Raw genomic sequence first — 27371 nt, 5'->3', positions numbered from 1 at the left:
TCTTCTTCTTCTGTTTGAACAAATAACATATGAATAGATTAATACGGCAGAGTGGGGCCTGGGGGCTAAGTAATCTAAAGCGCCCGCCGTTACTGATCACTGACATCTCACCTCTGTCTGCGCCTGGGTTCCAATCTCAGGCTCGACTGTGTGTGTGTGGGGGGGGTATGTTGAGCCATATAAATTACTTCTAGTTTCATTTGTCAACATGTATGCTAACTTAGACGAATCAATGCTTATAATTTTAAAATGATCACATGCTTGACATAAGGTGTAGGGATATGATGGGGATCTCCGCCAGACGGACAAATGTTTGACTGGAATGTCCTGCCTTAAACTACTTATCCACTTTATGCTTATGAAAGCAAACGTCAAAAATGAAATATATGTCTTACTCTTAAACATGACTCTATCAAAAAAAACGTGGATAATATTTCTTTTTTGTAAGCTGCCATTTTAATTAAAACTTGAATCAAATAGAGAAAAAATAAAATAGCTTTATTTCTGAGAGTTTGGGCAACGTGATTAAAGGTAGTGTTAATCGTACTAATAAATCTGGTTGAATCAAGTCTGTTTATTTAACAAATGACACTCTGGAGAAAGAAGTCTTTGACAGTTTAATCATGACTGCGTAGTGTAATTTCTTAAAGTAGGTTAAAAAAATGAATGACACCAGTCATTGCTAGGTTAAAATGATTTACCGACTTGATAGAATGATATCTACATAATCACAAAATGGATGCGATTTAAAGGAAAACGATTCGAACACTAAGCTCGCGTCGTATTAGCTGATTACCTATGGGCCTTGGTGACCGCGCTTCGTTGGATACAATATGGCGGCAACTGTGTGATAGTGTATACCTTGCTAAGGATTTAGAAGCAGACGATATATTTACTACAAAATCGTTACTTTAGTACGGATATGGATTAACGACAATATTATCAAAAGTAAGTATTATTGTGTTTTAATTAAATTTAGTTTTTGAACAATTTAGTACTGAAAATTAATTATTTATGCTTGCTCTCTTTGAATTATGTATTTTCCTGATCTGATCTGATCTACCTTTATATACATGAGGTTAAGTTAATTGGTATAGGTATTCAAGTTGTCGATAAGATAATGTCCAGGTCATTTATTGCCAACATGTATGTATTATTCTATGTCACGAATGTTTTTGACATAACGTTCGATGGCGCATATATCCTTTAACGCACACATACATGCAGGCGCACGGACGTACATAGGCACACACGCGCACATACATACAACATCATGCATATATGCATACAACTTGAAGTACATTTTTCCCAGAATATAATATGTACATATCACTAACCACTCGACGCAATAAAAAAAACATGGTGCTTATTTACCATATTCATAGACTCTTCTTCCAAGGCTGAGTTTTGGCAGATCTCTGATAATTCATATTTTCTTTTAATTGGGGACTACCAATCAAGCTACCTACCCGTACACCCACCAAAGTATACAATATCTATGTATGTAAGTACTAACATATATACATACACATTTGATAGTACATGCATGTATGCATGGATGCGTACATACATCCAAATATCAATACGCATGCATACTTACTTTTGATAAAAATGTTTGATTGTTATGTACAATTTTGATGTAAGGTTCAAAGTTTCGATTTCCAGCATACATTATTGAATATACCTTTACCCTAAAAGAAAAGAAAAAAGTTTTCCTTGACAACACATGCATTTCAGTATGTCATTTGTATTGTGAATGTAAGTGTGGGTGTTTAGAGTTGAGACTATTATGAATATTGACCACTTGCTTCCTAAAGTTATTAAGTAGATTATATCTAAAGTTATTAAGTAGATTATATCTAAAGTTATTAAGTAGATTATATCTGGAAAAATCGATAATCTTAGTCATCGGTACAACAATTGATATGTTTATGGGACACAGGTACACACAAAAGAATGACCGAAATATTAATTTCTAAACAGAGAGAGAGAGATGCAAAGCCGAGGTTTCCAATTTGTTTATCAATGGGTAGTGCAGCAGTAACACACTCGCTTCACACTTCTTTGAAGCCGGGTTCTTGGCCGATGGTGTTCCTACTCAAAGTCCATACTTTTGTCAGGGGTTAAGGTGACTGTACTCCTCTGTGGCCCCTAATTTGATCCCAGTTTCTGAAAGTCAACATATGAGAAATAAAAGTGTACTGCATAAGTTGTTAGAACCTATTGTGCGATCAACCTAAAACAAATAAAATTTGAATTTAATGTTGATACAGGAGAAATAATTTTTTTTTTATTATTCCACGACAAAAAACTTTTCAAATAATAATAATAATAATAATAATAATAATAATGATTATTATTATTATTATTTGAAAAGGTCATATAACTTCGTGCTACTTTTAGGAATACACACAAAAGCATTCGTATATTTTAATAAACAGGTTTTTTTTAAAAAATAAGATAGGAAAGATCCAATAAAATGTATGTTTGCTGCATGAGATGTGAACAAAATGGCTTCTAAGTTGTACAGAAATGAGCTTGGCTCAAGTTACTAACACTAATAATATCGGTCCTATTAGTGCACTACATTAGACATATCAATAATACCAAGCTAATTTTCACGACGGATTGAAAATCTGGAGAGTTATAACGTATGTGACACCTACAAAAAATTAATTGAGTTTTAATTGCTCTTATAACTGACATAGGGCAAAACAAAAACCTTGGTTCTACTTACAACGTATGCTATTTACTTTTTCATCTTTCCTGACTTTCTTTAGACAGGATGATATTTTTTTCTTTTCTTTTCGTTTCTTATCTAATAGACCATAGTTTTGAAATTGAAAAATCGATCCTTAAAAATCTACCCAGGAAACACAACGTCAATAGTGGAATCCCTGATTGTCTTGATAAACATTCCCTTCAATCAAGATTATCACTTAGGAAAATGTGTCGTTTCGATGCGTGAAAATGATACAACTAGACTGATTTTAAATTAAATTCATGAAGTCATTTGTCTGAACATGCCTTATTGTGTGACATTCAAATACGTATAGGCTTTTATCACAAGGTACACACACACACACACACACACACACGCTCGCGCACGCACGCACGCACGCACACACACACACATACATACATACATACATACATACATACATGATGAGTTGAGCTGTCAAGGTATCAGTTATTTTGTAACGAAAGCTAAGAAAAAGGTCAAAGCGTTAAAATCAGGTATAATCCTTTTTCTCTTGAAAGTAGTCGTGTCTACGATTCATGAAATATACATCAGCCTTTGAAAGTCAACATTTACGTTGCTGATAATTAGTTTCAAAACCATAAGTGATCCAGATCTCCTTATACATACATACATACATACATACAGGGCCGGCGCTACCATATAGGCAAATTAGGCAGCCGCCTAGGGCGCTGATTTCAGGTGGCGAATATTTAAAAGAAAATTATTGTTCATAAATTTTGAAATTGATATTTTCCGGGGGGGGGGGGCGCCAGAATCTAACTTTGCCCAGGGCGCCAGATAGTCTGGCCGGGTCTGGCGCCGGCCCTGCATACATACATACATACATACATACATACATTATGAGTTAAGTTGTCAAGGTATCAGTTATGTTGTCAACTAATTTCCTCCTCTTTTTGAAATAATCTCAGAACAGATTTAGAATGGTACATAATTGAACCAAAACTCATCCCATTTGTGTGTCCTGATTTGCATTTAATTAGGTTACGTTTCATCAGAGGCGTAGCTGGGGGGGGTACATATGTCCCCGGGCGCCAACGTACAGGGGCGCCAAAATGAGGCTTACAACGTTACATTATAATAAGTAAACAAGGGTAATATTCAAAAATGTGATTAAACGGGGAGGGGGCTGGGGCGCCAATTTTATAGTTCGTCCCCGGGCGCAAAATATCATAGCTACGCCTCTGCGTTTCATTCTTTGTTTTAATTATCCAAAACTGTTAGAACGAACTCTCAGTAGCTTTGACAACGAACACACAACTGCTCTAGTCATGTGGTCTTTTTGGTGAAGCTACCAGGGCCCCCTTAAGTTAACACTGACCTTAGATAAGTAACCACTTCATTATCATTGCGCGTAACTAAGCTTTAAGTTGAACACCAGACCGCATGTATACAGATGGAGTGCATAGACATTTTGCGGTCAAGTCAGAAACAGAGAAGGATCTGTTCTATGTCATCTTGAGAGATTTGTTAATTAAAGTTACAGGGCTCCAGATTCTAAGTCCACATGGACCTGACCTTATTGAAATTTTCTTAAATATTACATTTTAAAATTTTGGATTGTTTTCGGAAATTTTAAAATGTATCGTCAAATGTTAAATTAGAAGACATTTTCTTTTCTTCTTTTGGAAATTCTCGGATCGAGGAGAAATCACGAATTGTTCTAAGAGACTTGATAACACTATTTAGAGAAAACAGAATTGAATTCATAGAACTTCAACAACAGTATTGAAGTCATAGAACTTCAACAACAGTATTGAATTCATAGAACTTCAACAACAGTATTGAATTCATAGAACTTCAAAAACAGTATTGAATTCATAGAACTTCAACAACAGTATTGAATTCGTAGAACTTCAACAACAGTATTGAATTCATAGAACTTCAACAACAGTATTGAATTCATAGAACTTCAACAACAGTATTGAATTCATAGAACTTCAACAATAGTATTTAATTGATAGAACTTCAACGTATCTCCCTCTCTTTGTATGACCCATAGCTAATAGCACCGATTGACCTTTAAGCACAACTGAACCATGGAGTGACGGGTGTCAACATCAGTCTATAAGGACTTCATGTAGTTCTTCTCGTCTAAATCATGGTGTATTTGATGTATACAATATATGATAGTAACATGAAAGTAACAAGATAGTGTGTGTGTGTGTGTGTGTGTGTGTGTGTGTGTTGGATTTTTAACGTAGCTTTATCAACTTTTCAGTCATATCGCTAGGATGCCTGCAGTGTGACGGTTTAATACTGATGTCTAGCACTGGGGCATCATGCCGCAGACAGGTAGCATCATGTCCCACAGTCACATTATCTGACACCAGACGGACCAGTCCTAACACTGACCCGTCAATGCTGAGTGCCTAGAGAGGCAGCTGTTAGTACCATTGCAACAGCGAGAAAATCAGTTTGGCGAGTGTTTGCCGTTTAAAAAAATTATGAACATCCATCCATATATTCAAAGTCGGTTGAGCGTGATAGGATTTAGCCAAGAAAAAGGCAAACAACTGCATGCACGCAGTAGTCAGTGAAAGATCACTGTACCTCTAGTATTGTGTTTATTCGGAAACATTTAGTTTTTAAACGGCATCACAGGTTACTATATCCTTGACTTCCATGTTATTTTAAACTCTTACAGAAATTTTATACGCTGGACTCCCATGTTATTTAGCAAACTAGCAATGGGCTTCATTGTCAGAGTCTTTCATAAGTTAGAGTATTATTAGTCTAGCTATAAAGCCTAGAACTTAGTCTTTTATAAGCTAGATTATTTAAATACAATTTCTTTACTGCAATATGTCATTCGACTTTACAGTTTCATGTCAGCGCATACAATTTTTTTTGCATTTGTAAGCCATTATTTTGTATTTCGCTCACATTATGAGAGTTCCTGAACAAGGTACCATGATCAATATGACCTCACCTCCAAGTGAAAACAATTATAGATTTGGAAGGCAACCCCCACACACACACAAAAAATATAGAATTAAACCTAAATTGTTTATCAAAAACGTCCATTTTATAGTGAAACTCTACAATGTTTTTTTCGTAAATCGTTTCTGCACTTAAAGATCTATACGTGTTATCCTTGACGGTATAAGAGAAATGTTTCATTAAAGCAGGAAAAAAAACCCATTATCTTATGAAGGACAAGCTGACCAATACGTGGTGACCAATTTGATTTCTGTGCTACACCAATTCATGTCCCAATTTTTCCTTTTATTTACATAACGATTCATGCATTAGAAATATTTTTGACTTGTATGGAATACGAATTTTAATGAATTGACTTTCGCATCATTCATTTAAATACAATGTGCCATTCGACTGAATAGTTTCATTTTATTTCTTATCACATAGTCGGTCGACTTTGCCTATCGTGTGTGCAGTTTCATAATTTTGATATAATGACATGTGAACATATCACTTTATGTGATTCTGATTGGTCCAAATAAGCCCATAAAATTATTGTGCAGTAGTCTCTTTACTGACTGGTTGCGATCACGAGAAAACGTTTGTTATCCCGCCTTCTGGATTTTTTTTTCAATGAACATTTTTGGGCGCCATTTTTCGAATAGACTCGCGAAAGGGAATTGGGGGTAAATGGTCTCTTCTGTTTCAATATGGCTAATTTACCCCCGCAGGGGTTTGTTATGTCATGGTATAACATAATTACAGCATATAAAAAATAAATGCACACCAATGTTTAAAAAAATTATTCCATATAACCGTTTTCAGTTTAATGATTTATAATAAATGGAAAATATTGAATAAACATGGAAAAAACATAGTATAAAAATGATTTATTTGGTTTCTAAACTAAGTCGGTGTTATTGCAGTTAAGTATGCAGTAACTGTTATATATTCATATAAACGGTCTGCATATTAAGCAGAATTTGGACAATTACATGAAAGAAAATTATCATTTGTAAAGCATATATAAAGACTTCCATTTAATGTTGTTCATGTTTGACACACCCAGCAGAAGTACGCGACCTACGTTTGTAAAGCAAACAGTGTTTAGTTCTAGTTGAAACTTAGTAACTATTCAAAACTAGGAACAATTTATACACAGAACGAATTTTTTACTTAGTAAGCACAGAAACTCGTCTATGCTATGGGACTGATTAAAGGCTCGTTACTTTTTAATCGAATAATAATTACTGAACTATATTGAGCAAGAAATGCTTTAATTGATTAATTAAACGTTTTACTCAACGTTGCAACTTTGACACTTTGAATCTGCATTTACCTAATGCATACATTTAAACATGGAAAGTTATTACATTAATTATAAGCACACAATTTTTGTCTAAATATTTATGGCACAACAGCTTTTCAAACTGAGTTATGTCATAAAGCGGACATTGCCTTTTCTATGTTCTTCTATTGTTAAATTTCTTTGCAAGGAAAATCAACGAGTGCAATGACGAGTAAGAGTTACATCATAGAAAGGCGCTCTCGTTTGGATTAATTTGTGAAATCTGTTTTCTTTAGATGGAACCAACACATGTAATGTACTAACGATCTTTAAACCAAACCAATAAAAAAAAAAAATCCACAAATGATTCAAATGTATTCAAATAAACATCGACAGAGTAAATTTCTCTAATACGACTTCTTCATTCCAATTTTGAGAGACTTTGACTGCAGGTGTTCATCACATCGTATGAATTTTATTTTACACTCTCCAACTTATTTAGAATGGCACGTTGAAATTCCCAAGTAGTCTTCCTGTGATCTGGTTCCATTTTGAACATCACAACCGTTGTTTATATCGATTTGTGCTTTTCTTGTCTTTTTTACATAACTCATCCTCATGTTGATTTATTTTAACTCCACATCGTACCCCTATTCCACCTAAAAGAGAAATGTCTCACTACTTTGATACATGGAGTAGGCTTAACCAGTTTTTCAAGATGCATAATTATGGTTAGTATTAAACGTAATATTCAAAACTATTATTAAGGATGTCGTGAGTTATATCGAGTCCTTTACTTTGTCTATTCAGCTCTTCGCGCGATGTCAACAGGAACAATCGTATGGTCTTGTTTGGTTTTATATGGGGTTTAACGTCAGTTTTGGGCCGAGAAAGGAAAAACAGACTCACGGGAAGCTAAAGGCAACTTGTTTCTTTTTCACACACCGATGTTGGTCGATCTGAGACTCGAACTCACGTGGACAGAGCAAACATTCAGTTTAACTTCGGTAGCTCTAGACTTATTTTTAAAAAATGGTACTAACAGCTGCCTTGCTTGGCACTCAGCATTAAGATGTTAACGTTAAGACTTGTTGGCCTGGTGTCAGGATAATATTACTAGGTGGGACATGACGCTACGTGTCCGCAGCATGATGCCCCAGTGCTAGACATCACTAACAATTGCTACATTGCAGACATCGTAGCGATATGACTGAAACATTGTTAAAGCTACGTTAAAAAATCAAAATCACTCTCTCTCTCTCTCTCTGTCTCTCTCTCTCTCTCTCTCGTTTTTACAAATTCAGTAAGATTAACACTAATGCGAAGAACTGAAACTGGAAACTTTACTCAATCCCAACTAGAACCCACATGAAGACCAGCTCCAATGCCGCGTGGAAGTTCTTGAACTTATTCATTTTTATTAATTAATTTATTTATTTATATTTGATGGTTTGGCGGTCGATTTTCGAACAATTTTTAATGCGTATCGAATGTAGCACGATGTTCCATTTAAATCCGACGCGTTCTCCCTTATGTCGAAAGAGGCGACTGATGGAGACCGGCGCTGCGGTGGTGCAGTGATTAGCGTGCCAATCCCGCAACCGAAAGGTGCGGGGATCGAATTCTATCATTGTATAGAACCGGGACGGCTACAGACGTTACATCAGGGTTGGTCGGAGCAGGGGTATATTATAGTACTAATATTGGTACCCTTACTCCTACCTCGTGGACAGGGTACTAACACGAGCATATACGTATCAATGGAGCAAGCCGTGTGTGATTCACACCTGACGCTCTTTTAGCCCAATAATAACAATTTGAACACATTCCTTGTATATAATCCAATAAATTGAGTAGTTTTCTTATTTAATACCCGAAATATCGAAAATCTTTGTAGAAATAGTTGTACAGTCTCGTTTACCTTTTTTTATCCGATATTTTCGTTAAGACCGTCCGCCATATTAGTTCAAATAATGATTAATTCCGTTCTCATTCTCGTTTGTTTGTGTGCCATATAAGGACATTGAAGCTTTATTTGGAAACGTAAACAAATCGTAGTAAAAGTTTATCGTCAACTTTGAAATTCCACCAAGAAGCGATTTTTCGCGATAGTCTCGCGTTATCTTTCATGACGGACACTGAGGTTAGTGTAGCCATGCCAACTTATTTTATCGTGTAAGGGCTTAATAAATTCAAAATAAGCCAAATTTCTTTCAAGCATAATTATACTTGTGTAGTAGATTTCTACACTGTTTGTTTTTCTGACTTTAGGGATGATTTTGTTTGCTCCATTGCATGATATGGGATCAGTTCGTAGCCTCAACCACACGAAATCAAGTTGAGGCTAAGACATCGTAGCTAGGGTATATTCCAAAATTGGATAGTAAATCGCCAAATAGCAGAGTCGCTAACTTAGCGATTATGACGCAGAGTGATGTGATCTGTCCTTGGGCAAGGCACTTTGCTCTAACAGCCTCGTCACTCAATAAACTACTTGTGTTGCTGTGCAATAAAACACCAAACCAAACGCATATTAACTAGCGCTATGGACTCTCAATAATAGTACTAATATTAGTACCCTATCTCCTACCTCGTGGACGGGGTACTAAAATGAGTATATATGTGTCAATGGAGCAAGCCGGGTGTGATATTTTAGCCTAATATCAACATGTTGAACATATTCCTTGCCTACAATGAAATAAATTGTGTAGTACTCTTATTTAATACCGGAATTATCGCAAATCAGTGTAGAAATAGTTGTAAAATCTCGTTTACCTTTTTCTTCCGATATTTTCGTTTAGACCGTCCGTCATATTAGTTCAAATAATGATTACTTCCGTTCTCAGCCTCGTTTGTTTGTATGCCATAATAAAGACATTGAGGCCTTATTTGGAAACGTAAACAAATCGTAGTAAAAATATGGCGCGGTTTGAGTCAGAAATTCTGCCCATTTAAAGTAAATACGATTTATCGGCAACTTTGAAATTCCACAAAGAAGCCATTATTCGCCACTTAATTGGTAATAACATAGCGTAGAATATCCAAATATGGTTTGTCAAGCCTTATATAGAAAAGGTGTCACGACGAGAGTATCGCGTTATCTGTCATGGCGTACATGGTGAGGTTAGTGTAACCATGCCAATTTATTTTATCGTGTAAGATCTTAATAAATTCAAGATAAGCGAAACTTCTTTCACAACACGATTATTCTTATGTACTAGATTTCTACACTATTTGTTTTTCTGACTTTTTAGTGATGATTTTGTTTGCTCCATTGCATGAGTATAGGATCAGTTCGTAGCCTCAACATCAACAGTCACCTTAAATGCGAAAGAGTTCGGTCAGTACGGCAGGTTCGTATATGCACACCTAACACTAAACGATGCTCAAAAATGTCGATTCATTGCTCCATATTTCCTGTGTGATCAGGCTCGGTCCTAGGGCAATGCGAACGAGGCAACTGCCTTGGGCCCGGCGCTTTCAGGAAATCAACTTCGCAATGCAATGATTTTGCTTGAGGCTCCGCTCATCACTTGCTGCCTTGGGCCCCGTATGCTGCCTTGGACCCCGCACATCCCAGGGCCGGGCCTGTGTGTGATGTGCTTGGAGGGTTGACTTTATGAACCAAGGTGTCATTATGATACGCTGGGAGAGCATATGAAGTTCGTTCGGTTATTTTGGACAATGTTAACACTTGATGCGATGCTTATGTCGGTAGGCCGATTAGCTTCATGTGATTAGAGTACCCACACCTCACCCCAAATATATAACTGATGTACATTGCGCCAAATCTAACTCATAAGACTTTGTGTATAACTTTAACCACATGAGTCTATATTGCGTCATATTTAATATCATTAATATTCACCCATCAAAATTTACTTTTGAAATTAATGAATATAGATATCAATGAATCAAAAAGATAATACTCATACGGTGAAAAATCATGCATATATGCATGAGTTGACAGAAATGTTGAATGCTCCAGTGTCACACTGTGTATATTCAACATAAGTGCCGTTCTTGTACGTCTTTTGCATCCATTTCTTTATCAGTACCCTTTTTGTGTATATTTATTTTACATGTTTAGCGTGCTGTAAATCCATGTCAATCTATATTCCTGTCTCTATTGTGTAATAATGAAAAAGTAACTGAACGAAATCTCTTTTGAAGAGGTAATAAAGAAAGTCATACATACATACATACATACATACATACATACACACGCACACATGCATACATACACATACATACATACATACATACATACGTACCTACCTACTTCCACACACATATAAACGCACGCACGAACGCACACACTCATACATACCTACCTATCTACCTACCTACCTACCTACCTACATACATACATAAATTTTTTTTTTTTTGCATACGGTTGCTCTGCGGTGATCCTTCATTCGACTTAGCTTAAAACGTGATCTTTACCCTTATAACGGCAACTGATAAATCACAAAAATCAGAGATAATCACGACTACTAATTAATACAGTATTTTCTCTAAACTTAGAGCTTCTCCTTTGAAAATGTAGTCTTGATTATATAGTAATTTTTTATTCATGGCGAAAGTTTCATTAAAATTGTATGAATGAAAATGAAGCAACAACAATCTGATTTTGCCATTTGCTTTAACGTACAACTGGACAAGGTGTCGCATCAGTTGATTACAGTTTTTAATAAACAACGCTTAACTAACAGCTGGCTATAGAACTTTGGGATTCATTGGTTACGTTTAAGACCTGAAATATCCAAATCAAGCGTAAATTGTGTCAATGTAATGTACTTAAAGTTCTAAAAAAACGCGTTTTCCTTTCGATTTTCAAAGTTAGTATATGAATTTATGCAGTAGTTGCTTCGTTTATAAAAAAAAAATTATTTTAGGCACAACGGAAAGGACAGACTTTTACGCCTCAAACGTGGAAGTCTTTAATAAAAAGTTTTTTTAAAAATAAAAATTACATTTAAAAATAAGCAGTGCATAACGTCACAAAACACATTAAAATAAAACTTCGCAATTCTGGACCTAAAATGTAATTTGACCAGCTGAATAGACAGCAAAGGTAACGGTAAGCGATTAATATAAATAGGGTGGAGATTGCATTCGATCTACCCCGTTGTTTGGAATCTATTCATTGAACGGAAAGAAAACTCGAGTGGCTCAACATGTTTGCCTGTGACGATTGCGAAGGTGTGAAAGGTATTATGGATGAATATACCTGTAATCAATGTGTAATTTATAAAGGACACAGATTATGTGTGCATAACATATACGTGTTATTCACACTTCAAATAGTAACTGTCAGCACCTGGATAAAGTCCCCAATAGGTTTCTACAAGTATTCATTGTTCATTTTGATACACCAAGTAACAAACTTTTTCTAAAAATTGTTGACGCATTTTAAAATTTCGACTCGATATGTTTTCTTTCTTAAAACAAACAACAAAAAATTAAATTGTTTGGAAGTACGTTCTCTAATATATAACGCTGGCAAACCCAGGCAGATAGTATGGCTCGGAGATTAAATACAATGAAGACAGGTTGAAGCAAAACATTCTAATTGTTCCGAAACGAAACACGGATATTGATTAAATAAAACACGAAACTTGTGCAATTACGAAACACGTCAAGCATAAGACTGGCTATGTAATAGCCTTCAATTTTGGAAAAAATAATATGAATACAGTAGAAGTGTGAAAACTCAGAGCAATTCGGGACCCAATTTTGTATACGAGTTTCTGGTAGTTTAGAACTTTACCTTGCCATAAACAGTAATGCTTTATACCGAACGAGTCATTTGAGTTATTCGAGAATAATCGAGTAATTGATGTTCGAGTTAAAGTCATTTATGAGTGGAAAGTATTCGTATGATTCAAGTTTGAGTTAAAGTTATTTTGAATAGTGTGAGTATTCGAGTGATTTCTGAGTAGACCGAGTGTTCAAGTGATCTATATTTGAGCAAAAGCCATTTAAGAAATGATGAGCATTCGAGTGATTGAATATCTAAGTTGAAGTTTGTAGTGAGTTAATTTTTGTCTGGGCAGTAGTGTCTTGGCTTGCTCACAGGATTAGTAATCCATAATTTTGTCACGAAAGTAATTCCTGGTATCTGCGAATCAGTAGCTGATATTTTAAATCTTTTAGAGCTGAATTGTTTTTCAGTTGATTCAAAAACTCCTTCAAGTTTAGTGTTTTGCTTTTTGCTTTTCGATAAATTTGTATCATGAATAGCACTGCTACGTTTTTTCTTCTTATTTTTTTATATTAAATACGGTAATTATAATAAAGGAATGTGTAGAAGGTGTACATTGGTCCTAAACCGAACGAAATCACGGTTCAAACCCGCATTTAAAGTTAACATTAAGATGTACTAACTTAACGCGAACCAGGGTGCTAATGTAAGGATGATCGCATGTCACCACTTTTTTGAAACCTCAGGGTATTTAACTTTCTGAAACATCCGTATTGAAACATTGCTCAGAGGTAAAACAGTTCAACAACACAAAATGATTTATGATTACTTTTTATACGTAACACAAGGCTTTGAACAAGATACGTCATCATAAAGCTAAATTACATATAAACAGGAAATCATGCCTTGTTCTTTGTGTCCTTTTAAAAAAAATCAGCTTAATGTATGATAGTTGAACATACAGTACCATATTTTTTACTTTTGTACGTCAAGATCAGTGCCTGCCGATCGGTGTTTTTTTTTCTTTCGTTTTTTTTAATATCATTTTCATTAAAATCATGTCTGTTGTTTTAGTGACACGGATGGTTGGTTAAGTCGATTTACAGTAGGTCGCGATGTATCTATATTCTCATAAAGTCGTGTATTCCGTTGTTCGTGACTTTGCTTTCTTTTGCAGTGAATACATACACTTACATGCTTTCTTTCATTTGTAATTATTTATTGGGATAAGTAATTCGTAGTTAGTCATTACAGCTTCAAATCTTCCCCAAAGTTCATAACGCTGCGCATCTTTCATATAATGAGCGGTCATACAGATGAAAATATAAGGGTGACGTCATCGTTAGTTGTACGTAATATACAGATATCAGCAGCGAACATCTTTAATTCCTAAATTTAGCAATCTGCTGATTAGACTGTACTTAATTTCTTTTAAATTTGACCATTAAAAATGTAATCCAGAAAGCTCTCAAAACATATTTTGTACATTACAAAATACGCATCAGTTTTTGTGACGTGTGGAAAGGGGATTTTGTTTTGCTTTGTCCTAGTGTTGCTTTTGCTTTTGTGCCATTGTAGCATGGGTATTTAACAGGGCTATGTATTGTTAGTGAACAATGGACAAAACTGTCTTCTGAATGGCACAAAAGAATGTCATAATATGCATAGAAGATGGCTTGATAGTATTTGATCAAAATAATTGTTTCCGTATCCCTTGGACTGCCAAATGTAACAGGAAATAGAGATAAGAGATACAGAACGTTAACTGCGACAAGGTAACATGACGGTAAACACGACACCCAAATGGTTCAATACCATTTAGTTTGTATTTTTTTTATGTGAAAGGCTTGTAAATAGCTCATTTAACGGTATCTTTGTCAGAATTCAGAATTGTCAATACAAACCATTACCATATCATGTTGTTTTGACATAGTTCTTGATGAATCAATCAAAACTTTGACACTGCATTTTCAACACACTCGTAGGCATTCGGAATTATAAAAACTGGCTAGATCCTGAACAAGGTTTCGGTGCAAGTGTTTATCTTAGTTTTCGTCCTCTCCGTTCGTTCTCTTTCCCTGTCCTCTTCTTTCTTATTCTCATTCCTCCCTACGGATTCCCCCACCCCCTTGCCCTCCTTCTTATTCTCCTTCTACTCCCGTTTCTTCTTTGTCATCGTCGCAGTAGTAGTGTTAAAGGTTGCAGAAATAATAATAATAACAATATCAGCAACATTTAGCTTATTGCAAATTGAGAAACAGATTATCAGTATTAGTCATAATAGTGGTGGTAGTAGTAGCAGCAGCAATAATAGTAGCAGATGAGGTGATAAATGAGACTTAATAATTTTGTTCTGCGTGAAGTCGACAGTGCTCTGCTGAGCCTTTTAGTGCCAGGTGTCGGTGAATAAAACAATTTCACCTTTTACGAATCATTTTAGATAAAGTGTAAATCTATTCTCGTCATATATTAGTAATCACAGAAGCTGATGCATATTTACCTTAATTTATTTATTTCAGGTACTTTCCTTGTTAAACAAAAAAAATTGACATTTGTAAGTTTTCTTTGAATTCATTTTTGCAATTCGACTGATTTCTGATAACGGTCGGTATGTTTGCGTTTGGAAGACACCGGATTTGGGTCACTTTACTGTATCTTGATGGAAAAGCATCTTTTTGGCTGCACTGTTTTACAACTAATATCACTGACGAATTAGCAATAACTCATAAGAGGAATTTTACCTTGCATAATTTCTGGAAATTAAGGTTTATGTGCCTTTCTTGGTGTTGACACTATTTGTATGAATTCCAATGAGCACAGCAGATATTTTATTTTGCAACAATCCCCATCTGAAATTAGTATCAAGATCACATTATTGTAATTACAAATAAGTATATAAAAAAAGTAAATTAAATGCCACTTGAAAAGTATGTTTAAATTTTTATTAGTTCCAAAACTTTACTGGAAAATAACAGTCAAAAACATTTCAAAACAACTTTGACACAGCCGATAAAAATGTACATTAGGTCACACGCACACATGTCCTCAAACAATACTATTTTTACCTCAAATTTACAACATGTGTAGTCGTTCAAATCAAAACAAATTGTTAAGCACATTCAAGAGTTTATTATCAATGGTTTCGTAAAGTTTTGTAAACTGAAAAAATTATTTGTGTTTTTGAGAGTTGATTAAATATTTATATACTTGTAATTAGAATAATGCAATGTAGGTAGTCCAATAAGTTAGAATTAATTACAATGCCGTCTCTATTGTGCTCATTGAAAGTCATATTGCCAAAAACACGTTGTGTAATCATTAATAAAGGGCCTATTAACCTGGCCTAAAACGATAACACATCCAAATACCCCTGGAGTGGTCGGGATGACGAATAAGCCGTCTCGTTTGAATCCATTCTCCTCGTACCCTCACCCTCCAGACGCACCCCCCCCCCCAAAGAAAAGAAGGATTATTTTTAATGCAATACGTAAATTGTTCTTTAAACTAGAAAGAGGAAGAAACCTGAAAAGTCAGTTTGAGCTACGTATGCGTGGACAACAGGTGATGTTTCCACAGAATATTTCATGATATTCATATATTAAAGCTTGTACCCCTAATTACTCTAATTATTCTCTAATAATTTTATTTTAAAGTTTACAACGTGACATGCGTGACTTTGTCTAAGAACCTGACCTAACTTTGCAAAAAGTTTTTATTCATAGACACTACAACAATAGATTCGTGCCAAGATTGAAAACCTGATCAAACCTAATTTATTGTAGATGTATTATACATACTGATTAACATCAACATTGACAGAGAAACAACCTATGCTATCACATAAATGGTAACGAGATAGGCCTATATCTTATAAAACATTCCTTTATGAGTGGATGTAGCCCTATATCTTATATATAAAAAAACTCCTTTTGGAGTGAATGTAGATGGCAGCGAGTTAGGCCTATATCTTATCAAACACTCCTTTATGAGTGGATGTAGATGGTAAAGAGATAGGTCTATATCTTATCAAACACTCCTTTATGAGTGGATGTAGATGGTAAAGAGATAGGTCTATATCTTATCAAACATTCCTTTATGAGTGGATGTAGATGGTAAAGAGATAGGCCTATATCTTATCAAACACTCCTTTATGAGTGGATGTAGATGGCAGCGAGTTAGGCCTATATCTTATCAAACACTCCTTTATGAGTGGACGTAGATACGTTAAGGCTAGGGTTCTACAAGTAATCAGCCAAAAGGTTATCTTTACTTATTCTAAATTTGTTGATTATGACGAAGGCATAATTTCCTGTACATTCACTGTATGTTCGATTCCTTTTTGCGTGAATATATATCTTAAAAAATAAAATAATCACATGAGTGACTTATATCCATTCTGCGAATTCTTTTGCTTGCTCGCTCGTTCTCTATCGCTTTTCTCGATTTCTTGTGTTCAGGGCCAGACTAGGTCAAACATGGAGGAGAGGGAGGAGTTTCCGAAATTTCAAAAGGGCACTGACTGTCCTCGAAAGGGCATCAAAGCAAATGTCTTATGTGTCTATTTACTCAGAGTAATACCAAACAAACCTTCACAATAATAAAACGACCATCAAATTTCGAGTAACTTTACTTTTGTGTGTGTGTTACGTTGTTTTGTTTTAGTTTAGCCTGGGGGTTTCTGGAAATCCAGGAAACACCCACACCCAACCATGATCCTCCACTGGTGTATCTGATTACGATAACAAAAGGCAGGAGAAGATTTTTCCACCCACGATTTTTAGCCACGTACTACTAAACAGGATCCAGACACCTAATATACAGACTTTCTGTCTATCTCAAATTACTGAACACTTACATTTATATTGTGACATTTGACAAGGACCATTTTGCAGAACTAATCCATGCTACCATACAGTCCCTTAAAAACGGTTCAGTATGGATGACGCCTGTTCCTAATAACTGGCTAATTAATTCTTGAGAAAATTTTATATATATATATATATATATATATATATATATATATATATATATATATATATATATATATATATAGAGAGAGAGAGAGAGAGAGAGAGAGAGAGAGAGAGAGAGAGAGAGTTTTTGCAGGTCTTTTCCCTATGCAGAAAGAAAGAACTAAATCTTGGAGCATTCCAAATCATGTGTCTAAAATCTCCCGGATACTCACATATTTACATTAATTGTAGCCTTAATTGAATTTAAAAGAATTTCCAAGCCTCAGTTACACAGAAGTTTAGATTCGATGTCAACATCAAAGGTAAAATAAACTGGATTGATCTCAGTTGCGGATCACGAGGGGTAAGGGACTCTCTTCTCTTTCTTCTTTCTCCTAGGTAGATCCATGATTCTAATAGATGGCCAGTTAGTGGCAGGTTTCATTACATCTTTGAGCCCAGGGTGGCCGAGTAGTTTAAAGCGTTTACCATTACCAATCACTGCCATCTCACCTCTGTCCGGGAGGGTTCGAGTCTCGGACTCAGCCAATGTGAGTATGTGAGAAAGTTGGCCAGTTGCTTCCCATGGATTTGTGGTTCTTACCGGGGATTTCCTGGGTTCTTCCCGGGGATTTCCTGGGTTCTTCCTCCACCAATTATACTCGTCTGCATGTATAGCATATCTTGTGTTGAAATATGGCGTCAAACCCACAAAAACAAAAAACGTCATGACCAACAACAAAAAAAAAGTCAGTTTTTAGGTTATTTTATTTTCAGGCAGTTCACAGAATTATTAATTTACAGAAACAAATCCTTTATTAAAATGTTTACGAGTGTCATATAACAAAAGTACTCAGTGTAAAAACTAGTTTGTTGATGTGTCCCCACCCTCTCCTCGCCCACGCGCATCCCCATTTATTTTCATTTTGACGAACATACAACAGTCAAATATTAGCTTATATCGATATAACGATTTTAGGATGTAAGTAACTGGATCAGTCTACTACTTTGCAAAACAAAGTAAAGTTTGTTACTTCGGCCAAAACGAATCCCCCCCTCCAAGTCGATCCTTAAGGAAAACAAAAATGTGTATCCGCCTCTAAATATTAGTGTGCGTTGAATTCATACGTATTTGAGTTGACGAGTATGTGCGTTGAATTCATACGTATTTGAGTTGACGAGTATGTGCGTTGAATTCATACGTACTTGAGTTGACGAGTATGTGCGTTGAATTCATACGTACTTGAGTTGACGAGTATGACACTTGATCACACATACAAAACCTCGCGAAGTGAGCTCATTCATTTTCATTATACCATAAACTGGGTGTGCAAGAGCGAAACTGAATCGTGAATTTTAATGTCAAACACGGTAAATTTTAATAGATATTGATCTACGGAGAAGACCCTTACATCCGATCTTTGACCTTACCTTCAATTCATTGTGGAGCGGTGCCTGCTTGAAAGCAGGACAAAACAAGTCATTCGTGCGGTAACTCAAGCTTAATTGTTAATTTTAAAAACAAGTTTTCAAAACCATTTTGTCAGGTTCGCACAATACGCTATTATTTGAACTGATATTTCTTTGATCAACAATGTATCCCGTTACAATGCGAAGCGTTTGATGGCCTATTATTGTTGCTCAGTCTTCAGTGACTACTACATTTCATAAACAATCAAACTGGACAAAGACGGACATGTTTTATTCGTGAATGGAATCAAGCCAACAGTTTAATGTTAAATAACTCTGTTTGGCCCCTCAAAACAATCAGGATTATATATTTCCTAGGTTTCATTAGCAATCCACCCCGCCCCACATCTCTGTGCCCACAACTGTAGCCTCGCCCTCGTGGTGGTGGTTAATGTTTTGATAGCGTTGACAACAATAAACAATCTACACATTCAACTTATATATATATATATATATATATATATATATATATATATATATATATATATATATATATATATATATATGCAATTGTCTGTGAGTTTCAATGGGCATTTTAGCTCAGTTTAAATTTATATGAAATGTGCAAATGTGCAGCAAATATTTGTGAGTTGCCTTGAATTTAAAAAAATAAAATTATATTGTCGAACATTGGACAGCTCAGAATAATAACTTAGGTGATGATTTTGGAACATAAAATGTTTGCAGCATTTCGAATGTGATTTTGGTTGTTTCTAACGTGAGGACGAATTCTTTTACCACATATGGAATGATGTTTGGTTTCTGAACGTAGAACCTTTGGTATCTTGGCCTAAAGACTACACCGTATATGGATTTGAAGATATTTTGGTACTTTACTGAAGAGCCTGTTTCGTTCGTCTTAGATAACGTGATGGTTCTATTCCCTCAAAATCGAGGCTTTTTGAAAGGGAAGATCTAAATGTCCCCAAACAAAGTCAGTGTACATGACTGCGTTTCGGATCCAACATCTGGTGGTACAATTTAAGGGCTGATCCGTACATACTGGAATGATAGCTGAATTTAAATATTACCAATTACCAACAGGAGCATGACCTTCTGATCTGCTCTAAAATCTGTGTTTGCCATACGATTCTTATTAAAAACATGGGCTTTTTTGTGGGGTATTTATCGCTGATATAAGACCTACCTAAGTTAGATGTACTCCACTAATGGAATAAGGCCATTATGGAGATATAGGCCAGGGCATGATGAATTCGAGGTGTTAGGTAGAGGTACATGCAAACAGTTTCAGAATTTTAAAATGTTACCCCGTTGTCTTCTTGCCATGTCTTGACCGCTCCGGTGGCCTAGTGGTTAGAGCGTCCGCCTCGGATGCGGGAGGTCGCGGGTCCGATTCCCGGTCAAGTAATACCAAACACTTACAAAAATGGTACTAACAGCTGCCTTGCTAGGCGCTCAGCATTAAGAGGTTAGTGTTAGGACTGGTCGGCCTGGTGTCAGGATAATGTGACTGGGTGGGGACATCATGCTACATGTCTGCGGCATGATGCCCCAGTGCTAGACATCCCTATAAACTGCCACAGTGCAGACATCGTAGCTATATGACTGAAAAATTGTTAAAGCTACGTTAAAAATCCAAATCACATAACAAAACATCTTGCCATGTCTGAATTCTATGTAAGTATTTTCTGTATCTGACGTTTAATAATATGCCCTTTGGCCTATAACACATCAAAATGTTGTCGATGTGTAATGAGCAATCACTTCCTGGATTAATGCATTTCACTATGCTAATAATTCTGACATCGAATAGGGCGACTGACAATATGGTGCTGTGAGATATATCTATCTCCTGATGATATCATTCATACAGGGTACTTATCTTAACTCTGAATCGTCTATCTTTGAAACAATTTATACAATAGGTTAGGTAGGCAGTTTTACTGAAGCAGGTTGAAAATTCATTTTGCCGTATTTCATTGTGGTGTCCATAGCCCCGCCCCCCCCCCCCCCCCGTCGAAACGCAACTATATATTCTTTTGTATGAGAGCGTCTCTAGTAAATATTTGAAGTCTGATAAGACTGTTTATTTGGGTTTAAAGTCTGATAAGACTGTTTATTGTTCTTCAAGTCTGATAAAATGGTATACTGGGCTTCAAGTCTGATAAGATGGTCCACTGGGCTTCAAGTCTGATAAGACGTTCTACTAGGCTTCAAGTCTGATAAGATGGTCTATTGGGCCTTAAGTCTGATAAGATGGTCTATTGGGCCTCCCTTGCGTGTAAATCCTCACTGAATATCTGATTGTACTTTGATATATTCGAGATATCAGATGAGTGTATCATTTATCATCCTTTCTGTGGTTTCTTATGGAAGACTAACGTCAGATAATGCCACAAGACAGCAGTGTTTTTGCAGATACAGGTTGTTAGTGACATGGGGCGATAGTTGCAAGGGTCAGTATGGCCATTTCCAGATGCAGGTGCTGATGTCACTGTCGCTTCTCCTTAGTTTTTCGAATTGTATTGAAAATCTGCAGTAGTGTCCTAAGAGGTAATCAAGTGTGTGTGTCAAGCATGGACAGTGGATATCATCTGGTCCTGCTGAAGTATCATAAGAATAGTATACAGTCGATCAGAGTAGTATTATACGGTCGATCATAAGACTATTATAAGGTCGATCAGAAGAGTATGATACGGTCGATCTGAAGAGTATGATACGGTCGATCAGAAGAGTATGATACGGTCAACCAGAAGAATATGATACGGTCGACCAGAATAATAGTATACGGTCGATCAGAAGAGTATCATAGCGTCGATCGGAAGAGTATCATAGGGTCGATCAGAAGAGTATCATAGCGTCGATCAGAAGAGTATCATAGCGTCGATCGGAAGAGTATCATAGGGTCGATCAGAAGAGTATCATAGGGTCGATCAGAAGAGTATCATAGCGTCGATCAGAAGAGTATCATAGCGTCGATCAGAAGAATCTCGAAACTCTCTGAGAGTAATAGGTTTATCGTAATCTCCACCAAGAGCAGATTTAAACTTTAAAGGACCTTTTTTGGGCTGGGCGGAAATTTTTAGAATAATTACCTTGTGAAGAGTTTCATGATATTGTTTCGGCCATGTATTTGAGATTTCTAATGTGGTCGTAACCATTTCATAGGATTTCTTTAAATGTTTGATACAGCTGCCCTTATTTGGCCAATAATTATCTCACCGTATTCCATACTGATTTAATATATAAGCAAGCGTTCAACCTAGAGACATAGGATTACCGTTTCCTTTTGCTCTCTAAGGGTACGATGAGAATTGTCATGTCCGTGTAAGTCTTTTCATTCAGAAGCCAAAGATTGTGTTTTGAAACAAAGTAATCTACTGTATTCAATCTCTCGCTGTTATCTTTACAGCCCTAGTGTGTTTAGTGGCCGTTAGAGTCGCTAATTAAAGTAAAACGTTTTCGTAACTGTTCGATGAGAGGTCAAGATCAAATTCATTGAATGATTGATTAATTGGAGTGTTTGACGGGACGGGGTGAAAGATTTTATATTTATGCAATTTCACAGTGTTAGTTACAAATACCTATTTTACTTACTTTAGTCCGATTAAGTTTCATTTAACTCATTTGTATTTTTCCATGCTCACGTTGTATTTACTTCGGCGAACAATTTTGTCAGGAATAGAAAAGTCGAAAAATATGCTCGCTGATTTGTTCGTCTACATCAGTGGTTCCCAACTGTAAAACTTATCAAAATGTGGAAACGGGGTCGTAAAGTGCAGAAAAAAATAATTGTTTTATGGTCGCAGCCAAAAAATGTTGGGAACCACTGGTCTACATCCATATTTGGTGCTAGCAAATTGCAGAGTAGATATAGATGATTACAACTATGAGATAGCAGTAAACATTCATTTAAAAACAACATACGTGGTAAACAAAACACATCAAAGGTTTGTATAAGTCTGCCAAGTTGCAATGCAAAGTTTTTGTTGGTCGATAGAGTAACGCATTTTAAGGTTGAAGGTAACTCTACAGCGGCATATATTTTATTTATACTGAGGTTGAATTTGGTACAAAATGTATACAGATAAACAATTTGTCATTAAATCTGCAGTCTTAACGATACACAATTCAGAAACAGGGAAGTTATTAATATAAGTGCCGGTAGATATTTCGTGAACACCAAATTTAACTCAGCGCAGATCGATAATGGAAAATTCCATCATGTAGCCCATTTCAGATGAACCAAAATTTAACGTTTTCGTGAATTGCTTGAGTATCTGAAGTTACTACAATGCAGGTAACAATGTTAATGCTGCAAAACTATCGAACCTTGTGAATTTAGGAGCAAACTCCTCCTTCTCTCTCTCTCTCTCTCTCTCTCTCTCTCTCTCTCTCTCAGCGCAATGCCAGCCACAAAGAATCGCAGTAAAGAGAATTTATCATCAGGATACGAAAGTCACAAACCACCAGATATTGATAAAAGTTTAAACGGAATCTTACATAATATGGCAAACAGTGTCACTTGACAAAAAGATCGACTTATTACACAGACCCGAAGCACAGAAATATCTGCTCGATCATTTTTACTGATTTGACCAGAAAAGTGGTTCACTCATTAATAATTGTTCGGGTGTTTATGCATCTTCGCTAGCCAAGTTTTCGATAACCCTGTCTAGAACTTGGCGGATCGAACGGCCATATCGGTGCTTTGTCCTAGCGACATCTATTGGATTTCATGTGTTGCCTCCCTGAGAATGTAATGCCAATTAACCAACAGCGTGGTGCATTGTACATCGGCCGAAAACGGTGGTGGCAATTGACCTAAAATGGAAACTTTGTAAGTTTTACATATACAGTATGACTATACACCAAAAGGAAACCATTGCATGTCTAATTGATTGCGAAGTATTTGTGCAAACACGGACCGGCACTGGAAAAGTCCTTATTTATCAGTCTATTCAAGTTGTGTGCTCCCATTGTCTCGGTCACGTAGGAACAGTGTTGAAATTTGAACAGCTTAATTTTGATTGGATGTGGTGGCTTGCAATGAAATGCACAGACCCGAAGCTCAGAAATATCTGCTCGATATGCCAAGGTGTAGAAAGGGTTATCGAAACCTTGGCTAGCGAAGATGGTGTTTATGTGACTTTGTTAATTACGAAAGGAAACGGATTCATGTTTAAATTTTAGCTGATCAAAGTTCAAGCAAACACGTTAGTGATGATTTAGGTCTAACCATATTTCTAACTACAATGACCACTAAAAATAGATCCATAATAAGATATGTAATTTGCTTAATTACTTGGACCCTATTTCACCTACACCATAATAAAAATGATTTTTTAGTGCATCGAACGATCAGTAATACAACATAACTATAAGTATATCACAGTCATCTATTTCTCACGCTGAAGTTATTTTTGTATATTTTTTTTTCTATTCGTGACCCCATCAATATTTTGGGCCCTATATGGGAGTTGTCAGGTACATTTATTGCCGTACCGGAAAGACTGGGTGGGGGTGGAGGTCGGTATCCTACCGGTTAGAAATAAAATCTACAAGTGCCACTGTATCTCATCTATATTAGTAATACTGATACGTGAATGAATTTCAGTGAGAGTAATCCTACCACTGGAGTTAAATTTATAAAGTTTAACACTTTTATTAAATGTTCACCACTGTTTTATTGTCTGTTTTTCGGGTGATACCGGTTGATTCCATTTAAGAGAAATAAAACAGCTTCTCCAACACAACCCTCTATATACAGTAACCTCAACTTTGGAACCAAACTAGACATATAAAATGGAACCAAACTAGACATATAAAATGGAACCAAACTAGACATGCAAAAAGGAACCAAACTAGACATATAACATGAACTAAACTAGACATATAACATGGAACAAAACTAGACATAGAAAATGGAACCAAACTAGACATAGAAAATGGAACCAAACTAGACAGAAAATGGAACCAAACTAGACATAAAATGGAACCAAACTAGACATAGAAAATGCAACCAAACTAGACATAAAAATGCAACCAAACTAGACATATAAAATGGAACCAAACTAGACATATAAAATTGAACCAAACTAGACATATAAAATGGAACCCAATTAAACATATAAAATGGAACCCAATTAGACATATAAAATGGAACCCAATTAAACATATAAAATGGAACCCAATTAGACATATAAAATGGAACCAAACTAGACATAGAAAATGGAACCAAACTAGACATATAAAATGCAACCAAACTAGACATATAAAATGGAACCAAACAAGACATATAAAAATACTATTTCTACTTTATAGTACATACTTTGTTTAGAAAAAATGATGAATATAAGAACTTGTATCTTTCTGATCAGAAGAGTGTAATACATTTCCAGAAATTCGTAATCATTTTAAGTGCATATCCACGTTTAATATGAAGAATATGGAATGAATTGGATTACGAGGTCTATAAATCATGCATGAGGAGTTAATATATTTCACAAGAAATTAGGCCACATTTGCTATTCAATATATCACATAACAAAGTAATTAAGACACGTTTGATATTATTTATATCACGTAACAAATTACGTTGATGTTATTTTCAATAAGTTGTTAAAGTGTTTAATGTATGTCATTCAGACGCCTCGGACACTACTGGCATACAATGCCTGACCTACTGACAGAATTGTAATAATATGTGTGTTATATTGGAAATATGACACGAGTTTATGAAATGACATAATAATGATACAGTGTGAAAAAGATACGTTCGATATGGTTGGTAACCATTCGCTTACTTTTCTGACCATGTAATTGTCATATCTACTTTTCTTAATAGGATGTCATCAGTGGAAACTGCAAACCTCGTGAACCCTGTGAGAGCCGGGGGACTAGGAGGAATACTCATCGAAGAGAACATCACAGATTCAGTTATCAGTCAGCCCAAAGTTTTTCTAGATTTGCCGTCTTTTGAGGATCAAGATATAACGATTGAGCGACAAAACGGGTCATATGAAAGAAAAACTGTTACGATTGACGCGCCAATAAAGGAGGAAGAGTATCAAGAAAATCATGGAGATGTTGCCAAAATGGTCCTTGATGAACCCACAAAATCCAACATCCATGCCCATAAAACAGGGAGTATGAATGGAAAAGGAGGGAAAATGGAAGGTGGAGTTAATATGAAGCAAGCTAAATCGAAAGACGGTGGACGTGGTCATGCTACAAGTGACGCCGGGTACATGTCGGACAGTTATTTATCTCGTCCCGGCACGAAAACCACGTATGACCTGGATCGCACGCGCACGACTGGGTTCTTATGGGATGGAAATACGGAAAGGGATATAGTAAGTCCTTTGACTGTAACAGTGGAAAGGAAACCTTTACACGACTACAGCCCGGCCACAAGATCTCATTCGGATTACTTTTCTAAAACTCCTACTACAGTCGGAAGGTTCACGTACGTGGCTGCCACAATTCCACAGATGCATGGGTATATGTCCAAAAAGAAAGAGAACAGATTCCCCGGACGTGACGTTTTGACGAATGGGCGGTTAAGACGACCACCGAAGCTTATCCGACTAGCCACTGTTACCATGTCACCAAAGTAAGTTGTGTGTGTGTGTGTGTGTGTGAGACAGAGAGAGAGAGAGAGAGAGAGAGAGAGAGAGAGAGAGAGAGAGAGAGAGAGAGAGAAGTTCAAAATGTACGTCCCTGGTGCTTTTTGTACATTGCGTTCAAATACTAGTAATCCTTTAAAATGTCCAGAAAATATGCTTGCCAGCATCGGCATTATATTCGTATAGTTTACATGCTCATCCATGTCCTCGAAGTGAATCGATTGTTTTCCTAATATCTGCATAGTTGAACATTCATATATCTATTTGGTCTGACTAAATGGTTTGGTGATCAGAAAACATGAGCAGATGCTGCGTCCAGGTCCCGACTAAGTCAGATTTAATACTTAAATCTCGACTTGTAGAAAGAAAGGTCACTATGTGACCAAGTTAAGCATATTACGTTAACAAAGATTCATTTCGTATGAAATACAGAATAAATGTTCGGTTTTAATTAAATCTCATGGATCACTCTTCGAAAGGGGATTATCTTATTACCATTAGATTATTTTGTTCTAAATATTCGCTTCCATGTATGTACGTATGTATGTATGTATGTTATGTTATGTATGTATGTATGTATGTATGTATGTATGTATGTATGTATGTATGTATGTATGTATGTATGTATGTATGTATGTATAAATATTTGCATGAAATAAACGATCGTATTAATATATAAGAG

At 36.0% G+C, this 27371-nt stretch overlaps 1 protein-coding gene across 1 annotated transcript in view; it reads left to right on the top strand.

Moving 5' to 3' along the window:
- Positions 1-756: 756 nt before the first annotated feature.
- Positions 757-27371, top strand: part of LOC149778830 (uncharacterized) — a 71963-nt gene continuing 45348 nt past the window's right edge. The window contains exons 1-2 of the mRNA XM_089939578.1: positions 757-948; positions 25909-26676. Of these exons, the coding sequence (XP_089795704.1) occupies positions 25910-26676 (767 nt within the window). The 5' untranslated portion in view covers positions 757-948; position 25909. The remainder of the gene's footprint in view (positions 949-25908; positions 26677-27371) is intronic.

This window comes from Sinohyriopsis cumingii, chromosome 17, assembly GCF_028554795.1.
Source record: "Sinohyriopsis cumingii isolate HCF-2022 chromosome 17, ASM2855479v2, whole genome shotgun sequence".
Taxonomy (NCBI): Eukaryota; Metazoa; Mollusca; class Bivalvia; order Unionida; family Unionidae; genus Sinohyriopsis; species Sinohyriopsis cumingii.
The sequence above is the reverse complement of the archived record's forward strand: the minus strand, read 5'-3'. Positions and strand labels throughout refer to the sequence as shown.